At 41.3% G+C, this 12,589-nt stretch overlaps 1 protein-coding gene across 1 annotated transcript in view; it reads left to right on the top strand.

Moving 5' to 3' along the window:
- Positions 1 to 12,589, top strand: part of gw (trinucleotide repeat containing adaptor protein gawky) — a 475,910-nt gene that overhangs the window by 81,753 nt on the left and 381,568 nt on the right. Inside the window, exon 7 of the mRNA XM_067149652.2 lies at positions 6,226 to 6,593. Within this exon, the coding sequence (XP_067005753.2) occupies positions 6,226 to 6,593 (368 nt within the window). The remainder of the gene's footprint in view (positions 1 to 6,225; positions 6,594 to 12,589) is intronic.

The raw sequence follows: 12,589 nt of genomic DNA, 5'->3' as shown, positions 1-12,589 counted from the left end.
TCACACTCCCTTCACAGCCCTTTCACCGGAACATACGTCTGGAAGGACACGGCTTGCCCCTGACCGTTTCTCAAGCACTTTCTCCCTCCTATTCTACCCAAACCATTTTAGAGAAGGAACTCAACTCATTTAATCACGCCCTGTTGTGTGCACATGTCAACAGCTCATCATTGCTCACCTCGACGAACTGAAGACGATATTTGAAGACAGTGCAATTCATATTGCTGCTGTAAGCGAGAGTTGGCTCCGTAGTCCTACCCCTCAAGCATGGTTGACATATCGGGCTCTGATATTCACAGGCATGATCGGATGAATAGACAAGGTGGTTGTGTTGCCCTATATTGTAAATCTATGCCCAAGCGTAGAGTCGTTCACATGTCTACTCCTGCTGTAAAGACTGCTGTTGAATATATGTTTGTATAGGTGTTTGTCAATTCTGTAAAAAATACTTGTAGGTGTAGTGTATAGGCCTCCTGACGCAGCGTGCAACTTCCATGACTTGGAAGACAGCTTACTGAGACTGCTACCATCATACAAGCACGTGATACTTTTTGGAGACTTTAACACACATTTATTAACCCAGAACGACGAAGCCTTATGACTACAAAATATTTCTAAATCCTGTGACATGACTATGTTGCCCCTTAAGCCCACCCACCACGTCTATACTTCCACCATTTCCGTTGATACATTCATAGACCTAGTAATAATAAATAACCCCCAAAACATCCTTCAGCACGGTCAAGTATCTGTTCCTGACATATCTAAACATGATCTCAGATACACTGTCTTTATTTTATCTTGGAAGGAACTTTCTCGCTCGACCTTGGCTGCCAGTGACGGTTCAGTTGCCGGCATTTTACTCACCATTTTTAGTTTATGCTGAAAATGTTCCCCATGTGTTGCCAAAATAATCGGCATATCCTAATGAATTTTTTGGTTTCTCTACCAAGTTCTTCAGCACTGATGGATGCAATTGCAACTCGTATATTGTCTTTAAGTTCATCTAGTGTGTGAGGGTTGTTCCCATAAACTACATTTAACATTCCCCACAAATAAAAATCACATGCCGTTAAAACTGGGCTATGAGGGCGGCCACAGATTTTTACTTATGATCCTCCTGCCAAACACGCTTCAGTAAGGAGGTAACAACTTGTACATCTATTTTTATTATTTACTGAACCTGTAAGTTTGAATCTCTTGCTCAGTTGTTTTATTGTCCGATTGACAGGAATGGGTCTCCCTGGAAATTTCGCTCGAAACGTTTGTCTTGTCCTTGCGCACGATTTTCTGCACTTAATGTATTATACAGATTTACACGTTCACGTAACGAATGTTTCACATACATTACAGCACCGTACACATTCACAATAAAACATTATACAATATGACATACGGTACGCAGTAGCTTCATTGAACACCCTACCGTCTCGGAGTTCAGCTCTCAACAACAGCAGAGTGCCGGAAACCGTGTGCGCCAGCGGCCGGTAGCGACCTGTCATCGGCGGCCAAGTTCGAGCGATAAACTCCCTTCCAAGCATAAATAAAGACCTACTTAGCATACTCTCTTCGGGTGCCTAAGTACCGACCAAAATATGTAACGTTTAGAGACTTTAAAAGGATGAATTTAATACAACTGAGGCAAGATGCACAACTCTGCCCCTAGTATGACATAATGAGTGACATTGATGAGAAAGTGGAAATATTTAATTTCTATTTACACTGACTGACAGAGCAAATGCAACACCAAGAAGGAGTGGTTCGAAAGGGATGAAAGTTGGGGAAAAAACAGAGACGGCACGGACGAATAATTGATGTTTATTTCAAACCGATATGCAGGTTACACAATGCGCACGGCATCGACTCAGTAGGATGTAGGACCACCGCGAGCGGCGATGCACGCAGAAACACGTAGAGGTACAGAGTCAATAAGAGTGCGGATGGTGTCCTGAGGGATGGTTCTCCATTCTCTGTCAACCATTTGCCACAGTTGGTCGTCCGTACGAGGCTGGGGCAGAGTTTGCAAACGGCGTCCAATGAGATCCCACACGTGTTCGATTGGTGAGAGATCCGGAGAGTACGCTGGCCACGGAAGCATCTGTACACCTCGTAGAGCCTGTTTGGAGATGCGAGCAGTGTGTGGGCGGGCATTATCCCGCTGAAACAGAGCATTGGGCAGCCCCTGAAGGTACGGGAGTGCCACCGGCCGCAGCACATGCTGCACGCAGCGGTGGGCATTTAACGTGCCTTGAATACGCACTAGAGGTGACGTGGAATCATACGCAATAGCGCCCCAAACCATGATGCGGCGATGTCTAGCGGTAGGGCGCTCCACAGTTACTGCCGGATTTGACCTTTTTCCACGCCGACGCCACACTCTTCTGCGGTGACTATCACGGACAGAACAGAAGCGTGACTCATCGGAGAACACGACGTTCTGCCATTCCCTCATCCAAGTCGCTCTAGCTCGGCACCATGCCAGGCGTGCACGTCTATGCTGTGGAGTCAATGGTAGTCTTCTGAGCGGACGCCGGGAGTGCAGGCCTCCTTCAACCAATCGACGGGAAATTGTTCTGGTCGATATTGGAACAGCCAGGGTGTCTTGCACATGCTGAAGAATGGCGGTTGACGTGGCGTGCGGGGCTGCCACCGCTTGGCGGCGGATGCGCCGATCCTCGCGTGCTGACGTCACTTGGGCTGCGCCTGGACCCTTCGCACGTGCCACATGTCCCTGCGCCAACCATCTTCGCCACAGGCGCTGCACCGTGGACACATCCCTATGGGTATCGGCTGTGATTTGACGAAGCGACCAACCTGCCATTCTCAGCCCGATCACCATACCCCTCGTAAAGTCGTCTGTCTGCTGGAAATGCCTCCGTTGACGGCGGCCTGGCATTCTTAGCTATACACGTGTCCTGTGGCACACGACAACACGTTCTACAATGACTGTCGGCTGAGAAATCACGGTACGAAGTGGGCCATTCGCCAACGCCGTGTCCCATTTATCGTTCGCTACGTGCGCAGCACAGCGGCGCATTTCACATCATGAGCATACCTCAGTGACGTCAGTCTACCCTGCAATTGGCATAAAGTTCTGACCACTCCTTCTTGGTGTTGCATTTGCTCTGTCAGTCAGTGTACATGAATTGTACAACAAACTCGCTCCAAAGTGAAATGTGAGAGTAACGCCTGCCCTGTCCTAGATGTTTAGACTATGATGAAAGAACGAGAGACACTACACCAACACTATAAGCAGACTCCACCAGCTGACGTACACGAGCAGCACAGTGTTCTTCAGAACCGAATTAAGCTTGTAATTCGCAATAAGAAATTTAATTATTTCCAACATTTAACAAAAATATTAACACTGGTTCCACACAGCAACATCTTCGGTCGCTGGGTATTGGCAAACCACTTGCGAAGCATACTGATCCCGAGGTGTCCCTTGATGAATTAAATACATATTTCTACACGGTACATCTCACTCCTGACTCACCGACTGTACAAAACGCCATTGACAATATATTAAGGCAACAATCACCAGTCCGTCTAGTATTTGAATTTGATACTGTTACAGGGCATGAACTAAGAAGGGAAGTTATGTCAAATCTCACGCAACAGGAGCTGATCAAATTCCTATTTCATTCGTGACCTACATAATCGACATAATATTGCTCATTATTACGCATTTAATTAATACCTGCCCTACTTCAATCAATATCCCATTAATATGGAAAGGTACACTCATTGTGCCAGTCCCAAAAAAAACCTCTCCTGTAAGCAATAAATCTGACCACTGACCTGTCTGCATTCCCACCACACTTTCTAAGTTTCTGGAGAAAATTATGCATAAACAAATAGTTAAATTCTTGGAAAAACATTCTGTACTTGTACCTTACAGTCCGGTTTTAAAAAAGGACAGTACTGCAACAACACTAATCAAAATCACGGATGACATTAGACGGGCTGTGGACGAATGAAAACTGACTGTACTTATCCTACTTGAATTCAGCAGTGCGTTTGACACTGTAAATATTGACATTGTTAGCCAAGTTACAAAAACTTCACATGGCTCATTCTGCTATTCAGCTCTTGGGCTCATACCTCAAAAATAGACGGCAGGGAGTTGTATCAAACATAACTACAGAATTGAGGACTAAGCTATCTGGCATTCCCCAAGGGTCTGTTCTTGGACTTCTTTTATTCTTAATCTATATTAATGATATTTCTTCTCATCTGAATGACTGCAACTACCTCCTTTATGCTGACGATTTTCAGATATACTGATACAAACGTACTGTTCGAAATATTGTCAACTCCAGCACACCCATACACATTAAAAACTACAATGAATGACTGTATATATATTATAGTCAGTACATTATCACTTACTAATTTTTACTAAACTAATTTGTTATTGTCGGTTCTCAACATAGATGTAACTACAGCACTAGCTGCAGTTACCAGTCATTGCGCACCGATAACTTTTGTTTCGGAAACTCATTTTAAACGTATCGCCATGTTAAGTCACTGATAGCTACACATCTACAGATAAGTGTCATTCCAGAAACCAGCCATAAATCCTTGGAACATCCGAATAAGTGGCTGGTTTCTATTCAATCGTCTCATTAGAGAGTTGCGAGGTCTACCTTCCATAACCTCAACAGTGTGTTCGGTTAGACTGAATCTCATTTTAAAAGCTTTGTCTCTAAGTTCTAAGAAGGGTTTCCTCTTTCTGCGAATACTCGAAGAGACTGCCGAAATTCTTCATTATTGTCTTGTGAAGAAAAATCGGAGAAGTCGGACATCTGTAATTTAAAGACAAAATCGCGATAAAAATCCCTTCATCAGGTTAAATACCAGTAATAATGCAGAACTTCTTTTTATATTTTCGTACCATGATTATTGTTACGGCACTATTTTCACTACAAAAGCCTTCTTGTTATCACGTTGATAATTGTGGCCTACAAACAAGAACACTACTTGATCCGGATCACAAGGCTGATCCAAGGAATTTTTTGGATCAATTTTTATTCATGATTAAGGAAAAATGATCTTGGATCAACGTTTATATAACACAAATTTGAAGATCAGCGTGATCTAGAATCAGGTTTACGCCTTGATCTAGGTTCAACTGCTTTATACAATTGGGTCTTAAAGATCTGTTTCGTTTGCAGCGCTCACTTTCTTGGTCTACATTTCCAGGGAATTGCATTGTGATTCTTCTTCAATCCCAACAGGTCGCTTTATTTTTTTCTTCAGTTGTCATGTAGTGTGAGGAAACACGTGTTGCATCTTCCAGTAATTCATACAGAGTTTGCTAAACAAATGTGGTTCGTGTCATCTTTTCAGTTTGGCAAGAAAGTAAAGAACAGTGATAGAGGTCGTCTCTTCCCCTGTTTAACTGTGACAGTTTCATTACCAGATTGTTTGCTTTCCGAAGTGTGGTCACTCAATTCTAAAAAATCTTCATACTCATCTGATGAACCTCAAACATGTGATTCATCTGGAATTTTTACGGGTAGGTTTTTACCTGTTCATCCACTTGTCAATCCACCTTGTTGTAAAAAAAATCTGCTAAGATGCCGTTATGGTGGGGGCTTACGGAAAGACTTGGAATGATGATAATACAAGCTCAGGTCATTTATGCATGAGAGTCGAAGAAATGTTCAATAAAGAAAAACAAAGCCTTGTTAGCTGCTCAGAGTTATCGCGTGATCCTAAAAATTGCAATGACTCTTGGATATGTTTTCTTGAAGTTGATGCTAGTAAACATAAAATATTACATCTTATGAGCCTTTGGCAGGAAATTCCAATTCTAAGCAGGTAATAAAGAAAGTATAGAACAGTACTTATTAGCCGAGCATGGAGGAAATGTCTGGGATCAGACAACTGTCTCAGAAATGTCCATTACCTGCCGTAGCTGATAAACTACAATGAGAAATTCCACACAGGGCGAATCCAAGTGAATGAGGAAGAAGGTGGCTTCACCAGAATTCTGTCATATTAATGAGGGTTGATATTTTGGGTGAGCTGTCTCAATTTTGTTGGCTTTCGTTTCAGTATTATTATTATTATTATTATTATTATTATTATTATTATTATTATTATTATTAAAGTGGCTTAAAATTGCATGCAATTATATTTCATTTTATGCAAGTTCGAAAACATTTGAGGAATATAAACTAAATATTTGTTCATGTAATGCAGCTGTTATATTTCCAGGCAATACTAATAAAAGTAATACTACACAATCTGGTCAACCTCCGTCCCAACAACCCCCATCACAAGCGCCATCTCAACAACAGCAGCAGCAGCAACAGCAACAACAGCAGAATGGTTCTACATCTTGGGCTCAGGCAGCAGGCAAGGGTCTACCAAGCAACCAACAGAACTCAAGTAATTCTAATACTAACAGTGGTAACAATAGCAGTAATAACACAGCTACAACCACCAGTACCACCAACACTACAACGAGTGGACCTGCAAGTAACACTGGTGGGTCAAGTGCAGGAAACAGCTCTAGCAAACAGCAACTGGAGCAGATCAACACCATGAGGGAGGCTCTTTTCAGTCAAGATGGATGGGGTGGGGTAAGTATCCTATGATCTTCTTTGTGCAGCTATGAGGTTTCTGAAAATGATTACAAGCTATGATTCTCTTTCAGGATATTAGACACAGTTGACATTTGTCAAACTGAACAGTTCACCGCTATCATTGTTCAGTGTTCTCCCCAGAAATATTCGTCAGCCGTGTTGCAGGAATGAATAACCAGGCAGGGAATACTACGTTAAAAAATGAATATGAAAACCCATTTTAAATTTATTCTCCTCAGGGCATCAGCAATAATATCAGACAAGTAAACATTAAGTGCAAAATTAAACTATTTTAGTGTTATTGCAAACTAAACATAGGAGTATTTTGAACTCCTTGTGGTGTTCTGTTTATTCCTAATCATGTAACACTCAGTTGCTGTGGAGTACCGTGCGGGTTTGTGTCCTCCCATAGAATAAAGTACTTGGATGTGATTCCACACCAATCCAGACACCGCTCTCGCACGATACTAGGTGATAGTTAATGTAAACATTAATTTACACTTGGATGTAATTGATGCAATTATGCTGATAATAATGATTTATCATTTAAATAAAATTTTACAGTATTTACATTTTAATTTGGAGTACCTAATGACTCAAATATCTACTAATATTACGTAACTAACACATTTGTAGGTTATGTTAGCTGGGCAATCTAAAAAACCGGTCCTAGGCAGAACACTGTTATCGAAGAGAGGCATCAGAAGCCCAAGATTTTTCAAGTAGCTCCTTTTGTGAAAATAAGTTTATAGACCAAGCCAATACATCTGCTGTGAGTTCTGAGAAGTGTATTCTTTTCATGGCATAGTAATGTACTACTTGGGTTCTATCATCACCTAGAACTTGTCATTTAGCAGTTTCAAGGTATTCAACTGGGTACCATGTGTGTACTGACCAGATTTTTATATGGTATTAGCCATGGGAACGGTATGAAATTGAGTGTAGATTACAGGAAGGATTGTAAACATTGGATGTCAAATGCCTAGAATTAGTTGGATTTCCTGGAGCTGGATGATGACTAGCTAAGGAATTTAATTTCATAAAGGAACTGTGTTATTAAATAGAGAGGAACTGCCAATACAATCTACGTAGGTTGTTCGAAAAGTTCTCGGAATGTACTAGAATTAAGTATCTTACTTCGGTGGAACTGCTTTTATTTTTCAACATTGTCTCCCTGTAGACTAATGCATTTGGTCCAGCAATGTTCCAATGCCTTGATCCCATCTCGAAAATGAGATTCCCCCAGGCCTGCAAAATACCTCTCCAATTCGGCTGTCAAGTTTTTCCCTTGTAGAAAATCTCCGCCCACCGAGGAAAATTTTCAGCTTGGGGAATAGATGAAAGTCTGATGGTGCCAAATCATGTGAATAAGGTGGATGTGGCAACAATTTGTACGCCAGTTCGTGAAGTTTTGCCATGGCAATAACACTTGTGTGCAGCGGAGCGTTGTCCTGATGAAAGATGACTTTTTCCCTTGCCAAATCAGGCCTTGTTTCGCGTATCTTTTCCTGTAGTTGGTCTAAAAAGTTTGCATAGTATTGCCCCGTAATTGTTTGGCCAGTAGAAAGATAATCTATCAGCTGAATGCCTTTTGCATCCCAGAAAACTGAGGCCATGACCTTTCCGGCCGAACGCACTGCCTTTGCTTTCTTTGGTGGTGGTGAATCAGCAGGTTTTCACTGGTTTGACTGCTGTTTTGTCTCTGGGGTATAGTAGTGGACCCATGTTTCATCTGTACTCACAAACCGGCGCAAAAAATCTTGTTGGTTGCACTGAAAACGGGCCAGACTTTGTTCGTACATTTCCAATCTGGTGCGTTTATTGTCCAATGTCAAGAGCCGCGGCACCCATCTTGCAGATAATTTTTTCATACCCAATTCTTCGGTTAAAATATATACCCGTTCAGATGACATCCCTACAGCTTCAGCAATCTCCCGCACTTTCAGTCGACGATCCTCCATGACCATTTTATGCACTTTTGCGATAAATTCTGGTGTTGTAACACTTTCTGGCCGTCCACTACGTGGATCATCATCCAAGGCCTTCCAACCAAATTTAAACTCGCTGGTCCACTTGGCAACAGTTGAAAATGAAGGAGCAGAGTCCCCCAGTGTGTTCTGAAAGTCGGCATGAATTTCCTATGCTTTCATACCTTTCTTTACAAAGTATTTAATCACTGCTCGAATCTCAGTTTTTTACATTGTCACAAGTCGCTACGCGGGAACGACAAAGAGTCGTCACTACCACACTCCTGCAGATGGAGCACTGACGTGCCACGTGTTCACTCACAAAGGATGTGTGATTATTGCACGGGAACCTCGTTGCTCTAGCACTGACATCTAGCGGTGATTCCGAGAACTGTTCAAACCGTCCTCGTACCAAACAGGTGGGTTACACTGAACAGCTGAATTACCTGTACTATTGCATTAGAAGATGGTTTTCCACGGGTTCTCGTTTTGTTACCAAAGACTTTTGTGTACCAATATGCATATTCATATATAGCTATTGTCATGATTATATGTTGCGTTTTGATACACAGCTTATTTCAGCTTATTTTATTTTATCTTGTATTTTATTTACCGTATTTACGCGAATAATCCCCAAATATTTTTGTAAACAAATTGATGCACGAAATTGGGGTGCGGGTTTTATTTGCGTCGAGGTTGGCAACGCTCGTGGCTCGCCTAGTCTTTGATATTGGGTGTACAGTTATGCTTTGTGTAACTGCAGATGGAATAAAACTGTCCCCATATATCATATTTAAACTGAAATCTATTTAGACTTATTATAAACTGCCTTTACATTAAAAAAAAAATAGTATATTACAGAGTAGTGTAAATTCAAAATTTCTCCGCACCACGATAGAACGTGTCTCCTGGAACGTACAAGGTTAGCTTTCTGCACTTTCGTTCACTTCAGCGTGTCTATAGCGTGTTTCATAGTTACTAAGTTTGAGTGGAATCTTATTTTCTTTTGTATTCGTTGTTTTAAGGAACGCCACAATATCACTTAGCAGGCAGTGTGCGGAGGAGCAGAATCCGCAAAGACTGGCGATGCCGACAGTGTGCGAAAAAGCGAGGCTCATATTTATAATCAATTCGTACGTACCGAACAATAGTGTCATTGCTGATGAAACTGCATTTATGTATATATACAGTATATATTTTTACTGCTGGCCCCAGACAGACAATGTAGAAGGAAGCGAAAGACTTCGTTCCTTCGTCATAGGAAAGTTCGATAAGCCACGATGATTTATCCCATTTGTTCCCGCTGTTCCAAAAATGGAACATTTCTTAAAAGCTGTTGTGTGGGTATATTGCATAATTTTGATGGAATATTTTACTTCACATCATTTGAGTTAGCAAAATTGTGTTGCGTTGAGCGATAATCAAGAGTTTCTCAGCTGTTTTTTTTTTTTTTTTTACAGATGTGTGCTTTTAAGCATGGCCTCCACATCAGCAGCGTACAAAGGGCAAGTTTTTGCTTGCTTCATAAACATGAAATACATTCTTGTCAATGTAGCTGTGGAAATAGGAAGACTAGAGTTGTAGTTAACCGAACATACCATTAAAACTGTGTTACTCAAGTTGTTAATAACTTTCCTGAGCTGTAATAATGTCATGTTCCATTTTTAGAACAGCGGGCATGAACGACATGTTCAGCTTGTTACACTGTTGGCACTAAGGACATGAGTACCATTGATGTTTAGAGTTGTTATAAAATTCTTTCCTATTTTGTCATCCAGAAATATTCGGATTCACACTATTCTTTTCTGTTTCGCTCTAGACTGTCTAGTTCATGAGATACAAGAATGTCTGAATGAAATGGAGGCTGAAGCTGTCATTTTGGACACCTGTGTTTGTTGGGCTGCTTAGGGTCAGATGAAGATAGTGGGGATGAAGCTGCTCAAGATATTTATAACTGGAGTACGGGTGCTCATTCGGTTGTACTAATTGGCGTCGTATATTTTTATATACGTACTTGGCTCCCCGCAGCCGTGACAGGTTCTGGACCTTCGAAACGTTCTCCACTCTACTTTGGTGTTTGGCCGCAGCGCGTGACCTTGAGTGTGCCGCGCTGGTCACCGGGAGCTGGCGGCTTTCTACTACAGATCTGTTCGTCTGCGAATTCAAGCCTTTTTGATCTTCGCATGTTGATTGGTAGTGTTGTGACTTTGTGCAGGACAGAATGTGGTGTTGTCTTTGTGCCTAACAGAATGTGAAACTGACCTCCAACATTCATAAACATTTTACATGTTTTTTATGGCTGATGATGACCCAAACTAAGGTCGAAACCGGTCCCATTTAAATAGAAATGTGATTGCTACGTTTCTTTCTATATTTATAACTTATCAGGCAACCAGCTCATCAGTTGTCACGCGGAGGCAACATAGAATCATAGACCTAGAACCTGTAGATATACATTTAGGTTCGAATGAATGTAACAGTGAACAGGCTAAATCATAAGAAAAGTGTGTCCATTCAGTTGACCTACGCAGTTCAAATCCATGTCAAGGAGCCAGTGCAGGAAACGCAAGGCCTGATATTGGAGGTGGTATAGGCGGATCCGTAGTTCTGGACTTGGTAACATTATTACCGAAGAACGTCAGCTATAATATATACTATTTCACCTCAATCAAAATTTTGGAGAAACTCCAGTAAAATGGACAAGTTGGGCTGAGTGGCTCAGATGGTCAAGGCGCTGGCCTTCTGACTCCAACTTGGCAGGTTTGATCCTGGCTGAGTCTGGTGGTATTTGAAGATGCTGAAATACGTCAACCTTGTGTCGGTAGATTTAGTGGCACGTAAAAGAACTCCTGTGGGACTAAATTCTAGCACCTCAGTGTCTTAGAAAATCGTAAAAGTAGTTAGTGGGACGTAAATCCAATAACATTATTATTAGAAAAATGGATATAATTGTACGTGAACAGTTTGTCAAAATAGGTTAGGGGGAGTTCAGCTGATGAATGCTAAAGAGTTAGCCAAGAGGGGAAGGTGATCACATCATTAGTTAACAGACACTGAAGATGGGATTACCCTTATCCGGTACAATGACAATATTGTTACCATAGCCTAGACTTGGGCAGGAGGGTTAGTTCTCCTGGAACAGATCACTCAAGAGAAAAAGTGATGTTCCTCAGCCGGCAACAATGGTGAACTAAAACACGTACATGGGGTCATTAGTCTTCATAAGGATGAAGAAATGGTTCTAGCCATTGTTTGCATTTCCTCTAAATGTCTGCGAAGAATACTTGGTTGATTTATCGCTCTTCCAGAAAGTCTAAAGACCAACCACTTGATTGCTAACATTTACTCGCATAGCTATACCATATCTACAAAAATATAGTTTGAGAGCTTCCTTAGGCCGATCACCAAAGCAGACCTGCTCAAAAAACAAAAGAGTTTCAGATGAAGTGCGTTTTGACACACACACTCTGTATAAAGAAAACACTACAAAAATGTGCACAAAATGTGGCATAGCATTCCATAGCATGTGAGACAAAGACTAAAAACAGTGCTTATGTGAAGTTTCCTTACTAAAGACAGCAGAGGTTGTTTGTTTGTTTCCATGCTGATTACAGTATTTTGTGTGTTTTTATTTTCTTTAGTCTTCAATTGAGGGCCAGTAAATGAAAATGCATGAAAACTCACGTAAATGCAAAATTCGTTGTTGAAAAAAACACCCTACCCGTTCATGCCTGCTATTCTATTAATGGAACATGCAGAAAAAGGTACTTTGAAATTTCATAAGATAATTTTAACACAGTTACTGCAGTTTTGGGATCCTCTATGACAAAAATCTTAATAAATTATCAAAAGGATAAAACGTGAAATAATTTGGGAGCAAATTGGTTAAGGGTATTGGGCATTTTCCGTGCAAGTACAAGGCATTTAAAAATGCAAACATTACAGTAAACCAAAAAATAAAACACTTGCACATGGGAGCCAGCATGATTTGCTCTCATCTTTGCATCATGCTTGTTTCTTTCATTG

The sequence above is a fragment of the Anabrus simplex genome, chromosome 6, assembly GCF_040414725.1.
Source record: "Anabrus simplex isolate iqAnaSimp1 chromosome 6, ASM4041472v1, whole genome shotgun sequence".
In the NCBI taxonomy this organism is placed as follows: domain Eukaryota; kingdom Metazoa; phylum Arthropoda; class Insecta; order Orthoptera; family Tettigoniidae; genus Anabrus; species Anabrus simplex.
The sequence above is the reverse complement of the archived record's forward strand: the minus strand, read 5'-3'. Positions and strand labels throughout refer to the sequence as shown.